This window comes from Eucyclogobius newberryi, unplaced genomic scaffold (genome assembly GCF_026437365.1).
Source record: "Eucyclogobius newberryi isolate DKJ021-1_F unplaced genomic scaffold, fEucNew1.0.hap1 SCAF_12, whole genome shotgun sequence".
Taxonomy (NCBI): domain Eukaryota; kingdom Metazoa; phylum Chordata; class Actinopteri; order Gobiiformes; family Gobiidae; genus Eucyclogobius; species Eucyclogobius newberryi.
The window spans coordinates 5,033,227-5,054,152 of record NW_027315746.1 but is presented as its reverse complement, the minus strand read 5'-3'; the positions used below and the strand labels follow the sequence as shown (position 1 = coordinate 5,054,152).

At 45.2% G+C, this 20,926-nt stretch overlaps 1 protein-coding gene across 1 annotated transcript in view; it reads left to right on the top strand.

Annotated features, from left to right (window-relative positions):
* LOC140355770 (uncharacterized) overlaps positions 1-20,926 on the top strand; it is a 28,658-nt gene that overhangs the window by 2,645 nt on the left and 5,087 nt on the right. The window contains exons 2-7 of the mRNA XM_072440423.1: positions 1,868-2,356; positions 4,940-5,515; positions 8,479-8,974; positions 12,494-12,879; positions 18,999-19,063; positions 19,387-19,456. Coding sequence (XP_072296524.1) covers positions 1,868-2,356; positions 4,940-5,515; positions 8,479-8,974; positions 12,494-12,879; positions 18,999-19,063; positions 19,387-19,456 — 2,082 coding nt within the window. The remainder of the gene's footprint in view (positions 1-1,867; positions 2,357-4,939; positions 5,516-8,478; positions 8,975-12,493; positions 12,880-18,998; positions 19,064-19,386; positions 19,457-20,926) is intronic.

Genomic DNA, 20,926 nt, shown 5'->3' with positions numbered 1-20,926 from the left:
TCCTCTTCTTCCTCTTCTTCCTCTTCCTCTCACAAACGGCGAGTGTTTCTTCACTGTTCAACCAAAAAGCATGTTCTTTTTCTTCATATTTGTACCATAAGTTCAGTGCACCTGAATATATATCAATACTTTTCACTCTGTCCTTGATTTACCTGCGTGCGTCTGTCCGTCTCCCCGTCTGGCTCTGTACTTGGCGAGAGAGTAAAACCACCAACTAAACTACTTCTTCTTCTTCGTCTTCACGACCCTCAGAGGAGTGCTTAGTGGTCAGAATGGCCCGGGTGCCACGCCTTGTGCTCACGTAACGTATCATGTAATCTGTATAATCCCGTGGTCTCGCCTGAGTTCTCGTCACACGTTGGTTGACCCGGCGTGTGGCTCTTATCTCTGTAATGACCGGGCTGATCCACATCCAACAAAAACTGCCGCAAAGTTCAGCGTCTTCTCTCTCGCTCGTCGTACATAAAAAAAGGATTCTGTAAACGTGCAGCGCTCCTGCTGAAAACGTGCAGCGCTTCTGTAAAGGTGCAATGCTCCTGCTGTAAAGGTGCAGCGCTCCTGCTGTAAAGGTGCAGCGCTCCTGCTGTAAACGTGCAGCGCAGCGCTCCTGCTGTAAACGTGCAGAGCTCCTGCTGTAAACGTGCAGCGCTCCTGCTGTAAAGGTGCAGCGCTCCTGCTGTAAACGTGCAGCGCTCCTGCTGTAAACGTGCAGCGCTCCTGCTGTAAACGTGCAGAGCTCCTGCTGTAAACGTGCAGCGCTCCTGCTGTAAACGTGCAGCGCTCCTGCTGTAAACGTGCAGCGCTCCTGCTGTAAACGTGCAGCGCTCCTGCTGTAAACGTGCAGCGCTCCTGCTGTAAACGTGCAGCGCTCCTGCTGTAAACGTGCAGCGCTCCTGCTGTAAACGTGCAGCGCTCCTGCTGTAAACGTGCAGAGCTCCTGCTGTAAACGTGCAGCGCTCCTGCTGTAAACGTGCAGCGCTCCTGCTGTAAACGTGCAGCGCTCCTGCTGTAAACGTGCAGCGCTCCTGCTGTAAACGTGCAGCGCTCCTGCTGTAAACGTGCAGCGCTCCTGCTGTAAACGTGCAGCGCTCCTGCTGTAAACGTGCAGAGCTCCTGCTGTAAACGTGCAGAGCTCCTGCTGTAAACGTGCAGAGCTCCTGCTGTAAACGTGCAGAGCTCCTGCTGTAAACGTGCAGCGCTCCTGCTGTAAACGTGCAGCGCTCCTGCTGTAAACGTGCAGCGCTCCTGCTGTAAACGTGCAGCGCTCCTCGTCGCCGTCACAAACACACATACATTTGGACCTTGAGTGTTTTGAGGGAAAACGTGAACATAAAGTGTGAGTCTGTGGTGGAGGTCACACCAACCGCTTATCTGCCCTGGAATGTTCCACAGTCTGGCATTAAGCTTACAGGTCGGCTCTGTGGAGAGGCAGTGTTTTTCATGGTATTTCTCCACAAATGCAAGATTGATACATTTAATGCCGCATTGTGTAATCTTTTGGGCTGTAAGCGTTTGGATGTTTAGTCAAGTAATTCGTAAAATGTGTATGATTTTGTTTCGCAAAATTGAAAATACATTTACCGTATTTTCCGGAGTATAAGTCGCACCAGCCAAAAAATGCATAATATATAATAAAATAATTTTAAAAAACATAAGTCGCACTGGAGTATGAAATGCGGTTGCAAGTGTGAAAATAACAAATGATATCACATATAAGTCGCTCCGGAGTATAAGTATAAGTATAAATATAAGTATAAGTCGCACCCCGGCCAAAACTATCGGAAAATACGGTATCTTAACTGCATTTTAGTTCAATGAGTTTAGATAGTTGGAGCTAACATCGATGGCGTCTTTCATGTCTTCACAGAAAACCTCGCCGTCCAGAACAAAGAGACGTCGTCCATTTTTGTCACTTTTATCCCGACGCTCGACCACAACAGCCGGCCCGTGTCGTCGGTGCAAAGCCGAGCGACCGAGGACCGCGGCGGAGACCCCGCGCCGAGGCCCCCGGAACCGCCCCGCGCCGCCGTCTCCGAGCGAGACTGCGACCAAGCCACGCCTCAAAACGCCAACCCGGGCTGCTCGGAGAACCGCCCGCCCCATCTGGCGAGCCCCCCGGAAGATGGGGCGGCGGGCGGCAGCGCTAGGCACTTTGGCTTCGGCCCGTACGGCGGCGGCGGCGAGCCCAAGAAGGAGAAGATCTGTCCGTACTGCGGGAAGTGCTTCGAGCGCTCAGCCCACCTGGAGCGCCACAAGATGATCCACACGGGCGAGAAGCCCTTCCAGTGCGAGACGTGCGGGCGCTGCTTCAACCAGAAGTGCAGCCTGAAGGAGCACCGCAAGATCCACGTCCGAGGTGAGCGCGCCGGGGGGCGGGGTCTGAGGGGGTCTGAGGGCGTGTCCAAAAGGGTGTCCAGATGTAGGGGGTGTCCGAGAGGGTGTCCGAGAGGGTCTCCAAGAGGGTCTCCAAGAGGGTGTCCAGATGTAATGTGTGTCCAAGAGGGGGTCCAAGAGGGGGTCCAGATGTAATGTGTGTCCAAGAGGGGGTCCAAGAGGGGGTCCAAGAGGGTGTCCAGATGTAATGTGTGTCCAAGAGGGGGTCCAAGAGGGGGTCCAAGAGGGTGTCCAGATGTAATGTGTGTCCAAGAGGGTGTCCAGATGTAATGTGTATCCAAGAGGGGGTCCAGATGTAATGTGTGTCCAAGAGGGGGTCCAAGAGGGTGTCCAGATGTAATGTGTGTCCAAGAGGGGGTCCAAGAGGGTGTCCAGATGTAATGTGGGTTCAAGAGGGGGTCCAAGAGGGTGTCCAGATGTAATGTGTGTCCAAGAGGGGGTCCAAGAGGGTGTCCGGATGTAATGTGTGTCCAAGAGGGGGTCCAAGAGGGTGTCCAGATGTAATGTGGGTCCAAGAGGGGGTCCAGATGTAATGTGTGTCCAAGAGGGGGTCCAAGAGGGTGTCCAGATGTAATGTGTGTCCAAGAGGGGGTCCAAGAGGGTGTCCAGATGTAATGTGGGTCCAAGAGGGGGTCCAGAAGTGTGACCGCTAGGGCTGCAAACTGACTTTCTCTGGGGCTGCAACAGTTAACTATTTGTGACTTGTCGACTATAACAAATAACTTAGCCTCACACTTAAAACGTCCCACACTTTTTCTTTATTTATTCCATTTTGTCCACATGGGGACCTCTTGAGCTGCTTGATCTGCTGTACATAAACATAAAGCTTTAACTCTCTTATTTCCAGTCAAATGAGTAATTCTGAGAAGCATCAGGCTGAGTTTGTTCTTCAAACTAGGTAAAAAAAATTACCTTAAAATAAAATGAAGATGACTTTTATATGGATTTTGCCGTGACATTTTTGCTTCATTTAGTCCCTAAAACAATTTTTTTGTGAATTTACCTTCAGCTTTTAAAAGAGAATTGTCCAAACAGAGGCTCATTTCAGTGTCAATCGGTCGATCGCTATAGAAACCAGCTTCACATTCATGTATTTAACAAAGAAAATCTAGGTGTGATTTAGAGTCTGATTTCCTCCTGAGCAGAGCGTGTTTTTGCTTATGACTAGAATAAAACAGTCTAAAATTACAGCGTCTACAATACACTTTAGTCATAAATATTCTCTTTCTAGAAGCCCATATTTCAACCGTTCAAAAGTGTTTTTAAAGTCTCAGTGTTTCGTCGATACTAAAATAATCCTTTGTTGCTTTTTACATGTAATAAAGTGACATTTGTTCGTCTCGAGGGCAGATGTGTCGTAAAAGCCGCTCTTGGGGTCAAAATGAGGCCGCTGTCTGCATCGAATAACAGAACAGATTTACCCGCGCGCTGGAGACATCGGCTTTACGGCGAAACAAGTTGTGATAAACGCTCATAAACTCCGCGCACAGCTTTACTAGGACGCTAGGAATGTGGACATGAACCGCTCGGAAACTGTTTAAAATGAACCGCTCTGTTTTTGGGACGTTTCCAGACGGCTCAAAGTGGTTTGGTCGGAGTCGGAGCCGCGTCTCTGCCCAAGTCGTAAATCCCGTAAAAACCGACGCGCTCCAGGTCCAAGACAAACAGCAGCTGCAGAGTCTCCAGCACCAACGCGTTCAATCGCAGCGCGCCGTGGAACCCTTAAATCTGGAGCGCCGGGACCGCGTTATGGAACCGCGGGGAACGAAAAGGGCCAATTCACGACTGTCACGACGCGGTCCGAGTGAAATACGCACGTGTCGAGGAATGCGGGGATTAGAGACGAGTTACGGGACGAGATTAACCCCAAGTCGTAAATGGTTTTGGGGGAGTTTGTCGGCGTCAAACGTGGGAAAAGTTACCGTTTCTTTAAAGTGAGACAGACATCGTCCAAAGGGTTAAGAAGCCTCGAGCTGGTTCAAACACGGAGCTTCAAACTGGAGCGTCAAAGAGTTTCTTCTTCTTCTCAGTTTGTGGCTCGTGACAAAGGTTTAGACGGATTTGAACTTTGAACGCGAAGGAGAGACTCGTGCGCGGATCGTTCCGCTTTCCGTTTGGAGAGTCGTCGAAAAACCGCGAAACGTCGACGACAACTCCATCAACGACTTGTCCATCGTGTCCAGTGTTTTTGTGCTCGAGACTTCACAGTTGTTGCGGTAAAGACACATTTGACGAGTCGTGTTGATCAAATATCAAAATAAATGCCTTTTAATGTGTCCAAATGTGACAGCGTTTGTCTTCACAAAATGGACACAGAAATGGCACGATTTTGAATTTTTTTTTGTATTATTTGCTGGAGGTTCAAGTCTTTAGATCGTCCTTTGTAACTGGATATATATTTTATCATCCAACTATTTATTATTTTTGTTGTCAGATTTTTGAAGAATACAAAATAAAATAAATAAAATAAATAAAATAAATAAAATAAATAAAATAAATAAAATAATCTGAAACAGTTTCTAATATTCTCCTCTCTTCCTGATAGATGCCCAACTCGCACTCCAACACTCGGCGTCCGGAGACAAGTCCAAAACCACAGAGTCCATCCAAAACCACTCGCTGAAACAGGAGGAGACCCAGCCGACGGCGCCCGACCCCGCCCCCCTCGTCCAGAGCCAGGACGACGTCCCCTTCTCGTCGCCCGCGGTCAAGTCCGAACCCATCGAGCCGCGATACGAACCCGCGCCCCCCGACCTGACCGTTCCCCAAGCGCTCGACGACGGCAACGACCTGTGCCTGATCGGACCGTCCACCTCGTTCCTCAGCCTGCGTCCGCTCTCCCCGCCCCTGGATGCCTCCGGTGGCGGCCAGCAGTACTGCATCAATGACGGCGGCGTGTTCGACCTGCCGAGGAGGGCGCCGAGACCCAAGAAGATGTACCCGTGCCCGTACTGTCCCAAGGTGTTCTGGCGGAGCGAGCACTTGGAGAGGCACGTCCGCATCCACACGGGCGAGAAGCCTTACGGGTGCTACATCTGCGGGCGCTTCTTCAGCCAGACCAGCAGCCTCAAAGGACACATGAAGACGCACATCAACGTCAAGATCAGAGGCAATCGTCTAGGTGAGATCGTGCTCCGCGTCCGACCGGCCAAACGAGCTGTTAAAAACCTGCACGAATGCGTTTGTGAATCGATTGGCGATCTTAGCGGTCTTTTATTCTTAGATCACAAAGCGTTTTTAAGACATGTACGTGATTTTCCACTGGGGATGTCACGATTTTACATTTTAGTGCAACGAAGTTTGTGAGCGTAAACATTGCGATTATAGAGTGTTCGCGATTAAGATGAAATGAGATACGACGATTCCAGCTTTGCAACACAGATTAGGAACAGAAGTATCAGAATGAAAACAGATCTTAGAAATAACTTGTTTAAGGCTTAAGCCCCAAATAAATTGTCTGTTTGCTGTAACCCGAGTCAACATTTTTCAAGTGGGTCGGACGGTAGGCAAATTCTTATTTTTTTTACTTTGAAGGCAAAAAAAAGATCAAAATTTTGCAATTTTTTGACTCGGAGTGACCGCCAAGGGTCAGGCTTCAACAGTCCAGGGGTCGGGCTTCAACAGTCCAGGGGTCAGGCTTCAACAGTCCAGGGGTCAGGCTTCAACAGTCCAGGGGTCAGGCTTCAACAGTCCAGGGGTCAGGCTTCAACATTCCAGGGGTCAGGCTTCAACAGTCCAGGGGTCAGGCTTCAACAGTCCAGGGGTCAGGCTTCAACAGTCCAGGGGTCAGGCTTCAACAGTCCAGGGGTCAGGCTTCAACAGTCCAGGGGTCAGGCTTCAACAGTCCAGGGGTCAGGCTTCAACAGTCCTGGGGTCAGGCTTCAACAGTCCAGGGGTCAGGCTTCAACAGTCCAGGGGTCAGGCTTCAACAGTCCAGGGGTCAGGCTTCAACAGTCCAGGGGTCAGGCTTCAACAGTCCTGGGGTCAGGCTTCAACAGTCCAGGGGTCAGGCTTCAACAGTCCAGGGGTCAGGCTTCAACAGTCAAAGGGTCAGGCTTCAACTGTCAATGACGGAAAACGTCTCGATCAATCCGATCAGGAGACTAAATCACACACAATTTTAAGGCGAGCGGGGGGAATATGTGGGGGACACGGGCGCCGCCATGTTTGTTGTGATGACGCTGCTGGACGTGTTTCAATCCCAGAATGCATTGCGTAAGTCAAATTTCACACTGTGGTAGAGAAACACATCCTATGGACATTATTGATTGATTATGACAGAATTGCGCATGATGCACATGATTATGACAGTATTGCACATGGGTATGACAGTATTGCACATGATTATGAAGCACCGTCTCCTTGGTCTTCTCCGTGTAGTAGCACGTGATTATAAGATAAGATATTCCTTTATTGTCCACACATGGGGAAATTTCATTGTTGCAACGCAGGTAGATACAGAGGAAAAGAACAGATAACTTATAGGAAGTTTGAAAAACACTCTCAATAGAAGATCTCTTATAATATGACAGTATTGCACTTGATTATGACAGTATTGCACGTTATTATGATTGACAGTATTGCACGTGATTATGACTGTATTGCACGTGATTATGACTGTATTGCACGTGATTATGACTGTATTGCACATGGGTATGACAGTATTGCACATGATTATGAAGCACCGTCTCCTTGGTCTTCTCCGTGTTGATGAGGAGGTGGTTCTGCTGACAACAGTCCATAAACTTTATTAACATCACGACCAAAACGACAATAAAATCCTAAACGTTCCTCCTGGTTTTCTTCACTCGTGACCTGCTGCTCCTGAGCGTGCGTCCCTAATTTCCACGCGAGACCTTCAGAGCTTCAGAGCTTTTGGTCCGGACCCCGAAGCGGTTTTCAGTCTGAATAATTTAAAATCGAGGGCTGATTGATGAACTATGGCAGAGAAACTGGCTGTGGATCAGGAGAGTGTGTTCAAACCTCAGAGGAGACGGTCAGACTCACTTGGATCATTGTTACTCTCCAGACTCTGCTGACCGTCTCATGTGTTCATATTAGGGCTGGGCAACAATTAAAATGTTTAATTATTTCCCTGATTAATCACGATTAATCGCATTTTTACGTGCAAAATTCAAAAGAAGTGTAAAGTGCATCAGCATTTTTATTCAGTAGCAGTTAAATAAAATATGAAGTATTCACTTTCCACAAAATCCTGAGCCTCAATCATTAAAGATGAACAGGCCACTTCAGAGGTAACGTCAGAAACATTGTAATCTCATTAAACATTAGACACTCAAAACACATTTTAGGAGCAGCAGAACCAGTCTAGTACCAAATGTCCCTAAAGCAGGAAACACTTCAGTACAGTTTGTACATTCTTAGAAGCGCCATAACATTAGTTGTGCAAACAAACACTTAACCAGTTCAATACAAATAAATACATTGTGTACATTTGACCTTAAACAATGTCATCAAACACAAAACTAAAGCTTATTGCCACTGCCAGGGCGTTGAAAAGAACCAGAAAAGTTTGTAGATTCCTAAAACTGGGTGTTTTTTTTACTCCTCTGCACTAAGCCAGTTGCTAAGGCACCAGATTATTTAAGTTTTCAGCTGATAAAGACGCGCGCCGGGCCCTTCTCGCCGATCTCCCCAGCTACGGCGCCCGTCGGGACCTGCTCACGCGGGCCCCGGCCGGCGGGACCTGCTCACGCGGGCCCCCGGCGGGCCCCGCTGACTTTGTAAAGTTAATAAACCAAAGCCATGATCTGCCATTAAACTCCATTTACACCATGGACCAACACCAAGAAAAGCAGCACAGCACAACTCCTCCACTGAGCATGTGCAGGAGTAAGTTCTTCTGAACAGGAAGTCAATGGACCGGTTTCTTTTATGAAGCCGTTTTAGATCAATTTTTACGATTTACTGTCAACACAATGCAACTTAAAAATCTACTTATTATAGTTCAATTGTTAGTACTTTGTAAAAAATTCAGCCGATAATAATGTCATAATAAACATGTTTGTGATTCATAAACGTAGAGCGAGACATTTGCTCACCCTGTCTTCGTGTTCTTCCCAGGGGACAACAGTGGACTTCTGAACGCTCAACACGCAAACCTCCCCTCCGAAAACCACACTTTTATCAACGTTTTCGACTCGACGACCCCGCCCGAGTGGCACCAGAGCACCATGGTGAAGCTGGAGCCCAAAGAGGAGCCGCTGGACTCCGAATGTGGCGAGAGCCTTACGCTCATGAGCCAGGACGAGCCGTGGACCTCCGGGATCGGCGTGGACCCGCTCAAAACCGAAGACATGGACTTGGATGGCGCTCAGATCAACATCGAGCTGGTGCCCAACGACGGCCGCTGCTCGCCTTTGATCGCCGTTGAGACGGGACGGGACGATGACCCGAAGCAGAACGGGAACGCGTTCGAGTTCAAAGATCAAGCTCCCGGCGGCGCGAGCGAGCAGAGCATGAGCTCCTACATCTGCTCCGTCTGTGGAGAGAACTACGACAACTTTAATTTATTTCAGAAGCACCAGTGTCTAGAACAGTTGCACAGCGACGAGATCTGAACCCAAACTGCCACTTTAAACTGTAAGAATGATGTCATGTCCTTCTGTTCATCTGTTTGTTGAAGATGCATTTGAATCTGTTTTGTTTATCTGCTAACACGGAACTCTGAAGAAGAACAATCAAAAACGCTGCAAAGAGACAATAAAAGACCAAGAGATGAAGTCGTTTTGTCCCGTTTGATCATGAGCTCAAACTGTAGTAAAAAAAAGGGCAAAACGAGCCTCTTCCACACGAGTTTAACACGACTAACAGGGTTTAAAGGTGCTCCATCCGCCAGGCTCATGCTTTCACAGTGGATGTTCCGCAGTGAGGCATTAAACGTCCAGGGTCTAGAACATGGGGGGGGGGCCCTCTGGGACGGGGGGGGGCTCTGGGACGGGACACTTACTACTTTAGTCGTTTAGTCGGTTCATTCAGCTCATTTAATTTGGCATTAAATGCTTTATTTGGGACAAAGTGCCTCTGAGTTCTGACTTGTATCTCTCACATAAACATTAATGGTGTTTTTGTGTAAACTCCAGTGCAGTTTGGGTCAAATGCAGAGACACTCGACTCATTCACTCGACCACAGCCTTTATTCACAAATGTCTCACTTCCTGGTTAAATTGCAGAGGAAACTGACGCTGGGATTTCAGTTACAGAAGTAAATTGCATTCATTTGAATTTGGATCTTGCTTTAGTGTTTTTCTTTAACGCTCCATGAGCCAGTGGCTTTGGCTCCTTTTCTTTTTTTCTGAAATATAAACATAAAACGAGGAACACGACTAGAGCAAGAGCAATGAAAAAATATATTAATAAATTAAGTGATATTAATATTAATAATAGTAATACAGATGGCACAGCATGTCCCACATACAAGTCCCATTTAGTCCAAAACATTGTCTTGTTTCTATGGCAACAAATGAGTTTAATGTCATATTGTGCAACATTCCACCAGAAAAGTGACGGTGCACCTTTAACCACGTAAATCAAAACGTGACCAGGTTACGTAGGGCAGCGAGCTAAAAAAGGACTCCTGAACCTCCACCTCCCCAGACGCTTCCTTCAGTCCCAGAACTCCAGCTCATTTCAAGAAAAAGGTTTTTGTGTTTTTAACCGTGGAAACATCTAGAGCTTTAGAAACATCTAGAGCTTTAGAAACATCTAGAGCTTTAGAAACGACTAGAGCTTTAGAAACATCTAGAGCTCGAGAAACATCTAGAGCTTTAGAAACGACTAGAGCTTTAGAAACATCTAGAGCTCGAGAAACATCTAGAGCTTTAGAAACGACTAGAGCTTTAGAAACATCTAGAGCTCGAGAAACATCTAGAACTTTAAAAACATCTAAAGCTTTAGAAACATTTAGAGCTTTAGAAACATCTAGAGCTTTAGAAACATCTAGAGCTTTAGAAACGACTAAAGCTTTGGAAACGACTAGAGCTTTAGAAACATCTAGAGCTTTAGAACCATCTAGAGCTTTAGAAACATCTAGAGCTTTAGAAACGACTAGAGCTTTAGAAACATCTAGAGCTTTAGAACCATCTAGAGCGTTGGAAACATCTAGAGCGTTGGAAACATCTAGAGCTTTGGAAACATCTAGAGCTTTAGAAACATCTAGAGCTTTAGAAACATCTAGAGCTTTAGAAACATCTAGAGCTTTAGAAACGACCACAGCTTTGGAAACGACTAGAGCTTTAGAAACATCTAGAGCTTCAGAAACATCTAGAGCTTTAGAAACATCTAGAGCTTTAGAAACATCTAGAGCTTTAGAACCATCTAGAGCTTTGGAAACGACTAGAGCTTTAGAAACATCTAGAGCTTTAGAAACATCTAGAGCTTTAGAAACATCTAGAGCTTCAGAAACATCTAGAGCTTCGGAAACATCTAGAGCTTTAGAAACATCTAGAGCTTTAGAAACGACTAAAGCTTTGGAAACGACTAGAGCTTTAGAAACATCTAGAGCTTTAGAAACATCTAGAGCTTTAGAACCATCTAGAGCTTTAGAAACGACTAAAGCTTTGGAAACGACTAGAGCTTTAGAAACATCTAGAGCTTTAGAAACATCTAGAGCTTTGGAAACGACTAAAGCTTTGGAAACGACTAGAGCTTTAGAAACATCTAGAGCTTTAGAACCATCTAGAGCTTTAGAAACATCTAGAGCTTTAGAAACATCTAGAGCTTTAGAAACGACCACAGCTTTGGAAACGACTAGAGCTTTAGAAACATCTAGAGCTTCAGAAACATCTAGAGCTTTAGAAACATCTAGAGCTTTAGAAACATCTAGAGCTTTAGAAACATCTAGAGCTTTAGAAACGACCACAGCTTTGGAAACGACTAGAGCTTTAGAAACATCTAGAGCTTTAGAAACATCTAGAGCTTTAGAAACATCTTTCCGTGGCTTCTGGAGCGCGTCCGTGGGCTTCACTGTCATTAATCACACAATGGTTTGGAAAAGGCGCGTGCGACCTTTGAACTTTCCGATGGACAAACACGACACTTGATTTAATATATTTTGTACTGTCTGTTTAGTATTTTGAAATATTCCGTGTAAAAAACATTTGACTGTGAATGTGCCATGAATGTGCTTTTAAAGATTTGACTGAACTGTTCTTTGACTCGGTGCCATTTCTTTTACACACTGCACTTTAAGAGAGTTTGAACAACGTGTTTCATTTGTTTAGGGCTCAAAGAAAAACTATGATTTCAACTTAACAAAAAAAACATTATAGCGTGTGTGGCTGAAGTTTGTTTTAGAAGAGTTTCTGTGGGATAAAAGGCGTGAGGTGGAAAAGCTGAACATTTAGTGGTGGTTCATAAGTTTGATCTGACTTTATATAGATAATAATATAAGTGTTTCCGTGTAGTTTTCTGGGTTTAATTAGTTTAGATAGTGAGTGCAGTTTTGCATTTTCGTAGGGCTGTGCATATGGGAAAAAAACTACATGATTTTAGAATAATTTAATAAAATATTTTTTTTCTTCACATTGATTTTTTGATTTTATTTACTTGGTCACATATTGAATATATGAATATTTTTTTATTTGGTCATTTTAAAAAGTAAATATGGTAATGAATCTGTGCCATTTAATAAACCAAATTTTTTTGGCATCTTTTCAAAATATAATAAAAAAATAAAAATAATGTATATTTTATATATATTATATAATATATATATATATATATAGGTATATATAATATATGTATATATATCATATATATATGTATATTTATATAATATATTATATATACTTTTTGTTAAAATAATAGACAGTTTTCCTTTTGCCTTCAGTGATGTTTTAATATGCTTCTTAAGTATGTTGTTTATGATTTATTTATGCCAATTAGTGAGTTCCTACATTTCAGCTGCGCCTCTCCGTCCTGCTTTACGGTAAAACACACACGGAAGACAAACCCGAGCCTCAATAACACGAGCATCGGATTTTTTTATTTCCCCCGCGTGTGCGCGCGTGAGTGCGCGTGAGTGTGCGTGTGCGCGCGCCTCGGCTCGTTTCTGACGCTTCTTTCCGCTTCCACGCAGCGCAAACCCGTCCGTCTGCGCCTCTCCGAAACTGCATGAACCGTTACGCGCAAACATGGCGACGTGCGCTCCGTTCCAGAGCCAGCTCTCGTCCATCATGGAGGCTCTGGTGCGCGCGGCGGTGGCGGAGATCTCCAAACTGGTGGACGAGAAATGCGCCTTTCTTCACCTGGAGATCTCACGGAAGCAAAGCGACAACGAGCTGCTCCAGCGGAAAGTGCGGGCGCTGGAGAACCGGAGCGGGCTGGAGAACCGGAGCGGGCTGGAGAACCGGAGCGGGCTGGAGAACCGGAGCGGGCTGGAGAACCGGAGCGGGCTGGAGAACCGGAGCGGGCTGGAGAACCGGAGCGGGCTGGAGAACCGGAGCGCGCTGCTGCAGGGCTTCGGTACGTCTCTGCGGCTCATTGTTGTTTCAGTGTTTATTACAAAGCCTCCGGAGGGCTGTGTTTACATGCGCACCGCGAATCCGATCGTTATCCGATTTCTGGAGGTATCACATTATTGGAATTGTAAACAGTGACGTGCTGCTTTTGGCAATTACATTAACATTGTCATTTTAAAATACTGCTATATACTTTAAGTCACGTGCCACCAGATGTTTTGGGTGATCGGATTTCTCTTGCGCTGAAAACACACACGGAAATCAGATCTAATTAGTGGAATATTTGATTATTAGTTCATTTAATGTGTAAATGAACTGTTTCCCGTTAGAACGTATTCTCCAACAAGATAAACAAGCTATTTGTACTAAAAATGTATACTTTTGTATTTGAGCAGCATTATCCAAGTATTAATATTGCAATAATCTACATGGCATTTTATTTATTTATATTTACAGAAAGTGGATTCTTGTATATTTCAAATGTAGTTTTTGTCGCGTGTTAAATGAAGTGTAATATGGACATGTGTGGACATCACCATAGCGGCGGGTAAACAAATGAGCCACTTTGAAGGACTAGCTTCGATAACTGATCCCTCGTCCAGCAAACAGACACAAACATGTTCAATATTCTCCGAGCGGCTCGTAGATCGTGTTATAACAACCCTGTTACATAGTCATAACTCCCCTGAGCCGCGCGTTACACAGTTATAACTCCCCTGAGCCGCGCGTTAAACAGTTCTAACGCCCCTGAGCCGCGCGTTACACAGTTCTAACGCCCCTGAGCCGCGCGTTACACAGTTCTAACGCCCCTGAGCCGCGCGTTACACAGTTAAAACGCCCCTGAGCCGCGCGTTACAGTTATAACGCCCCTGAGCCGCGCGTTACAGTTAAAACGCCCCTGAGCTGCGCGTTACACAGTTCTAACTCCCCTGAGCCGCGCGTTACACAGTTCTAACTCCCCTGAGCCGCGCGTTACACAGTTAAAACGCCCCTGAGCCGCGCGTTACACAGTTAAAACGCCACTGAGCCGCGCGTTACACAGTTAAAACGCCCCTGAGCCGCGCGTTACACAGTTAAAACGCCACTGAGCCGCGCGTTACACAGTTAAAACGCCCCTGAGCCGCGCGTTACACAGTTAAAACGCCCCTGAGCCGCGCATTACACAGTTATACCGCCCTGAGCCGCGCGTTACAGTTTTAACGCCCCTGAGCCGCGCGTTACACAGTTATAACGCCTCTGAGCCGCGCATTAAACAGTTATAACGCCCCTGAGCCGCGCGTTACACAGTTAAAACGCCACTGAGCCGCGCGTTACACAGTTAAAACGCCCCTGAGCCGCGCGTTACACAGTTAAAACGCCCCTGAGCCGCGCATTACACAGTTATACCGCCCTGAGCCGCGCGTTACAGTTTTAACGCCCCTGAGCCGCGCGTTACAGTTACAACGCCCCTGAGCCGCACGTTACACAGTTATAAATCAAATCAAATTATTTTTGTAAGGCCCAAAATCACAACAACAGTTGCCTCTGAGGGCCACAGGGAGAAATGAATCAACAATGTCTGTGGTGGCGATGGAGTCAGACAATGTCTGTGGTGGCGAGGGACGATGTCCCAGGGTCCTCTGTCCTTAGACTCTCCTTCTCGACCAGGAAAAACTACAAAAAAACCTCTTTGGGAAAAAAGCGTAGAAACCTGGAGGAGTTCCAGTGAAGGAGAGATCCGACTCTCACAGACGGACAGACGGACACGAGGAGACTCGAGCTGGACCCACTCTTCAGGCAGATGAGGGACCGTCCACACAGGGCAGGGACCACTTCACCAGGGGAGGGACATCTGGGTCCACAGGTCCTCAGGAGTGAGAGAAAGAAAAGAAGGCGGTGAACAGTTTGCAAGTGGAATCAAAAATAAACATTGTTTGATAGAATAAGTAGTCAGAAGAAGAAGAGGATAGTGCTCAAGCTGTCATACTTCCCCCAGCATAGTTACTCCTAGGGCAGCGTAGCTGAAGCTGTGGGTTTATGTTTCTGTTCCTAACTAGTCTGACCATAAGCGATTTCAAAGAGGAACGTTTTAAGCCTGGACTTAAATGAAGAGACTGTGTCAGCAGATTTAACATGGGTCGGGAGCTGATTCCATAACACAGGAGCTTGGTAGCTAAACGCTCTACCTCCTACAGTACTTTTAGAGACTCTTGGCACCACCAGAAGGCCAGCATTCTGAGAGCGAAGAGCTCTGTTTGGATGATATGGTTCTAGAGCATCTTTGAGGTAGGATGGGGCCATGTCATTTATGGCTTTGTAGGTCAGGAGTAGAATTTTAAATTTGATTCTGGACTCGACGGGGAGCCAGTGAAGAGACTTCAGCACCGGCGTAATGTGCTCTCTTCTTTTTGTTCCTGTTAGTAATCTTGCTGCTGCATTTTGAACCAGTTGAAAGCTTTTTATGGAGCTTTTAGGACACGCTGCAAGCAGGGAGTTACAGTAGTCTAATCTAGTCGTTACAAATGCATGGATACGTTTTTCGGCATCACTTTTAGGCAGGATTCTTCTGATTTTGGCGATGTTGCGCAAATGGAAATAGGCTGTTTTACAAGCTTGATTTATATGAGCTTTAAATGAGAGCTCCTGGTCAAATAAGACTCCAAGGTTTCTTACTGTAGAACTGGAGGCTACACTGACATTGTCCAGTGTGACTATCTGCTCAGATAGAGAGTCTCGTAGATGCTTAGGGCCAAGCACAATGACCTCGGTTTTTTCAGGGTTAAGAAGCAGGTAGTTTAGTGTCATCCAGGTTTTTATCTCCTTCACACAAGTACTAAGTCTGTCTACTTGATCGCTCTGATCAGGTTTCATTGATAAATACAGCTGAGTGTCATCTGCAGAGCAGTGGAAGTTAATGCCATGCTTTCTGATAATGTTGCCTAATGGCAGCATATAAAGAGTAAACAGAATTGGACCGAGTACCGAACCCTGTGGCACACCGTAAATTACTTTAGAGCTTGGTGAGGAGCTCTGGTTTACATTAACAAATTGGTACCTATCAGATAGATAGGATTTAAACCAGCTGAGGGCTGTTCCTCCAACACCTACATCACATTCTAACCTCTGCAGTAGAATGTTGTGGTCGATGGTGTCAAACGCTGCGCTGAGGTCCAACAGAACCAGGACTGAGACCAGTCCATCGTCAGCGGCTAATAACAAATCATTTGTGACTTTAACTAGTGCAGTTTCAGTGCTGTGGTGGGCTCTGAACCCTGACTGGAAAACTTCAAATAAGTTATTGTCCTGCAGGTGGCGACAAAGCTGTTTTACTACAACTTTTTCAAGGATTTTAGAGACGAAGGGAAGATTTGAAATAGGTCTGTAGTTTACCAATAGGCCGGGATCTAGATTAGGCTTTTTCAGAAGAGGTTTAATGACTGCATGTTTGAAGGACTGTGGAACATAGCCACTTTGGAGTGAAGTATTTATTATATTAAGAATAGAGTCTATAATTAGGGGAAGAATGTCTTTGAGGAGTCTGCTTGGAATGGGGTCTAGGACACAAGTTGAGCTTTTAGAGGACATAATGGCTGAAGTTATCTCTGCTTGATCAACAGCTGTGAACCTTTCTAAGTTTACAGGTGGATTTATATGGGACGTTAGATTTACAGCTTGGGCTAGTTCAGGGCTAATAGCAGGGGTAATTTCATCTAATTTATCTCTGATTGTTTTTATTTTATTATTAAAAAATAGGAGGAAATCATCAGAGCTAAGTGTAGCTGGGATTGAGGGCTCTACTGCACTGTGACAGTTTGTTAGCCTGGCTACAGTGCTGAAAAGGAATTTAGTGTTACTTTTGTTGACTTCTATTAGATTTGAATAATATCTGGTTTGGGCCTCACACAGAGCTGCTGACAGGACAGCAGGCAACTTTTCCATGCTTTTAGGGATTCTTCGGTGTGAGAGCGACGAAATAATCCCTCTAACTTTCTAACTTTTTGTTTATGTGAACGCAGTTCTTGGTTGTACCATGGGGAGGCGCGCTTTGGCCTAATGACCTTCTGTTTTAACGGCGCGACAACGTCAAGAGCAGACTTCAGAGAATTCATGGTCAAGTCGACAAATTGATCACTTAAACTGGGACTAAAGCTGTTCTCAGCAGGATCACATGACATGTCACTGAATATTGGCTCTATTATTTCTTTGAATTTTGAGATAGATTTTTCAGATATTGTCCTTTTCATTATAACTTTATTTTGTGGGACTGGTTGATCTTTAAGAATAAACTGAAAGGTAATTAGGAAATTATCTGACAATATAGGGTTTTGAGGGAAGACAATGAGGTCACTAATCTCTGTTCCATACGTTAGGACAAGATCCAGAGTGTTCTTGTGAGTGTGAGTCGGTTTATTTACATTCTGAGTGAAACCAATGCTGTCTAACAAGGCGCTGAAGGCATTACTGAGAGCGTCATCACTCATGTTCACGTGGATATTAAAGTCTCCAACTATAACTATTTTATCCCAGGCTAACACTAAGTTTGATATAAAGTCAGAAAACTCTGTTAAAAACTCTGAGTAGGGACCAGGGGGTCGGTAGATAACTATGAACAAAACTCCTTTTTGGTTTTTCATATTTGGACATGTGATCGACAGCATAAGGCTTTCAAATGAGTGAAATGCATTGTTAGTTTTAGGGCTCATGAGTAGGCTTGAGTGTGAGATCACTGCCACACCACCACCTCGGCCTGTGCTCCTGGCGCCCCTGAGCCGCACGTTAAAGTTATAACGCCCCTGAGCCGCGCGTTAAAGTTATAACGCCCCTGAGCCGCGCGTTAAAGTTATAACGCCCCTGAGCTGCGCGTTACACAGACTGAAATAATCGTTTTTGGCCCACAGAAACAAAGAGAAAGTGTTAGCGTCACCTCCAGAGTCTCGCTCTAAAACCTACAAACCAAGTTAGAAATCTGGGGGTAATAAATGGACTCAGACTTGAACTTTAATAGCCACGTCAAATCAATAACATCAGCAGCTTTTTACCATCTAAAAAACATAATATACTGTCAAAACCAGATTTAGAGAGACTTATCCATGCGTTTGTCTCCAGTAGATTAGACTACTGTAACGGCCTGCTCACTGGTCTCTCCAAACGAGCTGTAAAACAGCTGCAGTACATCCAGAACGCTGCTGCTCGGGTCCTGACTAGAACCAGGAAGTTTGATCACATTAGTCCTGTTCTCAGGTCTCTGCACTGGCTCCCTGTGGCTCAGAGAAGAGACTTTAAAGCAGCTCTGCTTGTGTACAAGTCTCTCCATGGCCTAGCACCAAAGTACATCTTGGATATGTTAGTGCCATATGAACCATCTCGGACTCTGAGGACCTCAGGGACCGGCCTCCTGCTGGTGCCCAGAGTCAGGACTAAACATGGGGAATCTGCGTTTCAGTTTTATGCAGCTAAAATCTGGAACAGTCTTCCTGAAGATGTGAGACAGGCTTCTACTCTGACAATGTTCAAATCTAAGCTAAAAACAGTTTTGTTTAGCTGCGCATATGACTGAAAGGATTTTTTCTTTGCACTCTTCTCTTTTGTTTGTGATTTTATTAGTTTAGAAAATCAGTTGGATTGATAATTTTTAATTTAGTTAATTTTATTGTAGTTAATTTTTATCTTTGCACTCTTCTCTTTTGTTTGTGATTTTATTAGTTTAGAAAATCAGTTGGATTGATAATTTTTAATTTAGTTAATTTTATTGTATTTCTGTAATTTCTTTGTGATTTGAATGCATTTTTCCTGCTGTGTGAAGCACTTTGAATTGCCTTGTGTATGAAATGTGCTCTACAAATAAACTTGCCTTGCCTTGCCTTATAACGCCCCTGAGCCGCGCGTTGTTTAACTGTTGGTTTTTACAGTGATCCAGTTTGAATTGTAATTCCATTAAATCATCTATATTATTCTTAATACTTTTGCTTAAGTCACACTTTCTTTACTTTGAAATGGCACAATCATCTCGTTATCACATGTTAAAGTTATGAAAAATTTGCATTCTTTTCTCACCATGAGCCGCATAGTGAATAATTCTGTTAAACTGTGTCAGCCACAAAACCTTTTATAGACGTGAAAAACAGTTTTATCTTGTGTTTGCAGAAAAATACATGGAGCGCGGCATCGCCGTGGACAACAGCAGTGCCGCGGCGCAAGGAGACCTGAAGGTTTGTTTGAATGCATTCTCTAAATGATGTTTGTATAATATGTCAACAAAATGATGCAAGACGCTGGATGCATCTGTCAGTTTTATGTCCATAAAAGGGCAATTTTGGCAACTTTTACACATAAAACGCCCTAATTCTATATTAAATTCATACACAATGAAAAAAACTTTTGTTTCTCACATTCATAGAAGTAAAGAATCTCTCTAAATGTGAGACTGTCCTGTTCACTTAACAAAACACGGTTATGAGAGCCATGTTTGTGATTTGTTTAACAGTTTAGTGTTTATAATGTGTGTTTTAAATGTGTTTCTTTGTCCGTTTAGTTTGAGATCAGCCCAGCTCCGTTCACCGTGAAAGAGGAAAGTCCAGACGAGCTGTGGATCGGTGAATCCGGTGAGACCCGTCGTGACCCCCAGTGACCCGCCGTGACCCGCAGTGACCCGCCATGACCCGCAGTGACCCGCCATGACCCGCAGTGACCCCTGGTGACCCGCAGTGACCCGAAGCTTTATTTGTCGTGCGCTGTTGATACGGAGATGCTGCAAAACATGGATAATGGCACAATCGTTTATAATAAGTAATAACAAAAGGATTCAAATTATCTGAAAAATGAAATAAACGGCTCGTGTGATTCCCAAACACTTTTATAAAGCGATATTTTTACACTTTTGTGGGTAATTTTTAAGTTCCGCACACGTTTTCCTGACGCTTTGTGAAAATAACTTCTGAATATTGTTTACATATCCATCAAAATACTAAATAAATAGGCCGTGGCTGCAGAGCTGCGGCGCGGTTAAATAGCCCAGCAGTTTCGGGAGCCGCGGCACGGCCATATAGCCTCATGGCTAATCCTAACCTTAACCCTAACCCTAACCTTAACCCTAACCCTAACCTTAACCCTAATCCTAACCTTAACCCTAATCCTAACCTTAACCTTAACCCTAACCCTAACCTTAACCCTAATCCTAACCTTAACCCTAATCCTAACCTTAACCCTAACCCTAACCTTAACCCTAATCCTAACCTTAACCCTAATCCTAACCTTAACCCTAACCCCAAGACCTAACCCGGCGCGGTCAAATAGCCCAGCAGTTTCAGGAGCTGCAGCACAAAATAACATGGCAGTGTCGCGGCTCTGTAGACACTCCCAAATAAATATGTCCCGTCTTACGCGCGTCGCTAGTGTTTGCAACATGCTATTCACGACAGATAAGGGGCCACCAGGGGGCCACCAGGGGGCCGTCAGAGAGTCCAGGCTTTTAGATAGGATTTAAAAACACCCCGTCCAAATATTTTTGTCCCAAAAAGAACTTTTAAAAATGTGCGCACGCCATAGCCAAAATGATGATCACACTCCGCCACTTAGGAGCGGCGTATCGCACTGTATTTTCCGACGCTTTTACTAAATAAAGCGGCGCTTTTAGCTGTGTCTGACGTAAGCCGTGCACCGTTAACGAGCGGCGTAATCTATGCCGCTCTGTGTTCTCTTAATTTATGCCATACACCGCTCCTATTGTGGCAAAGTGTGATCATATTGTCGCCGCGGGCGGCACGTGCAGAAAAGTTACACTACAGCGCGCGCGCGGACGGTGATCTGGTGAACAGGTGATCTGGTGAACAGGTGATCTGGTGAACAGGTGATCTGGTGAACAGGTGATCGGGTGAACAGGTGAACAGGTGATCTGGTGAACAGGTGATCTGGTGAACAGGTGATCGGGTGAACAGGTGATCTGGTGAACAGGTGATCTGGTGAACAGGTGATCTGGTGAACAGGTGATCGGGTGAACAGGTGATCGGGTGAACAGGTGATCGGGTGAACAGGTGAACAGGTGATCTGGTGAACAGGTGATCGGGTGAACAGGT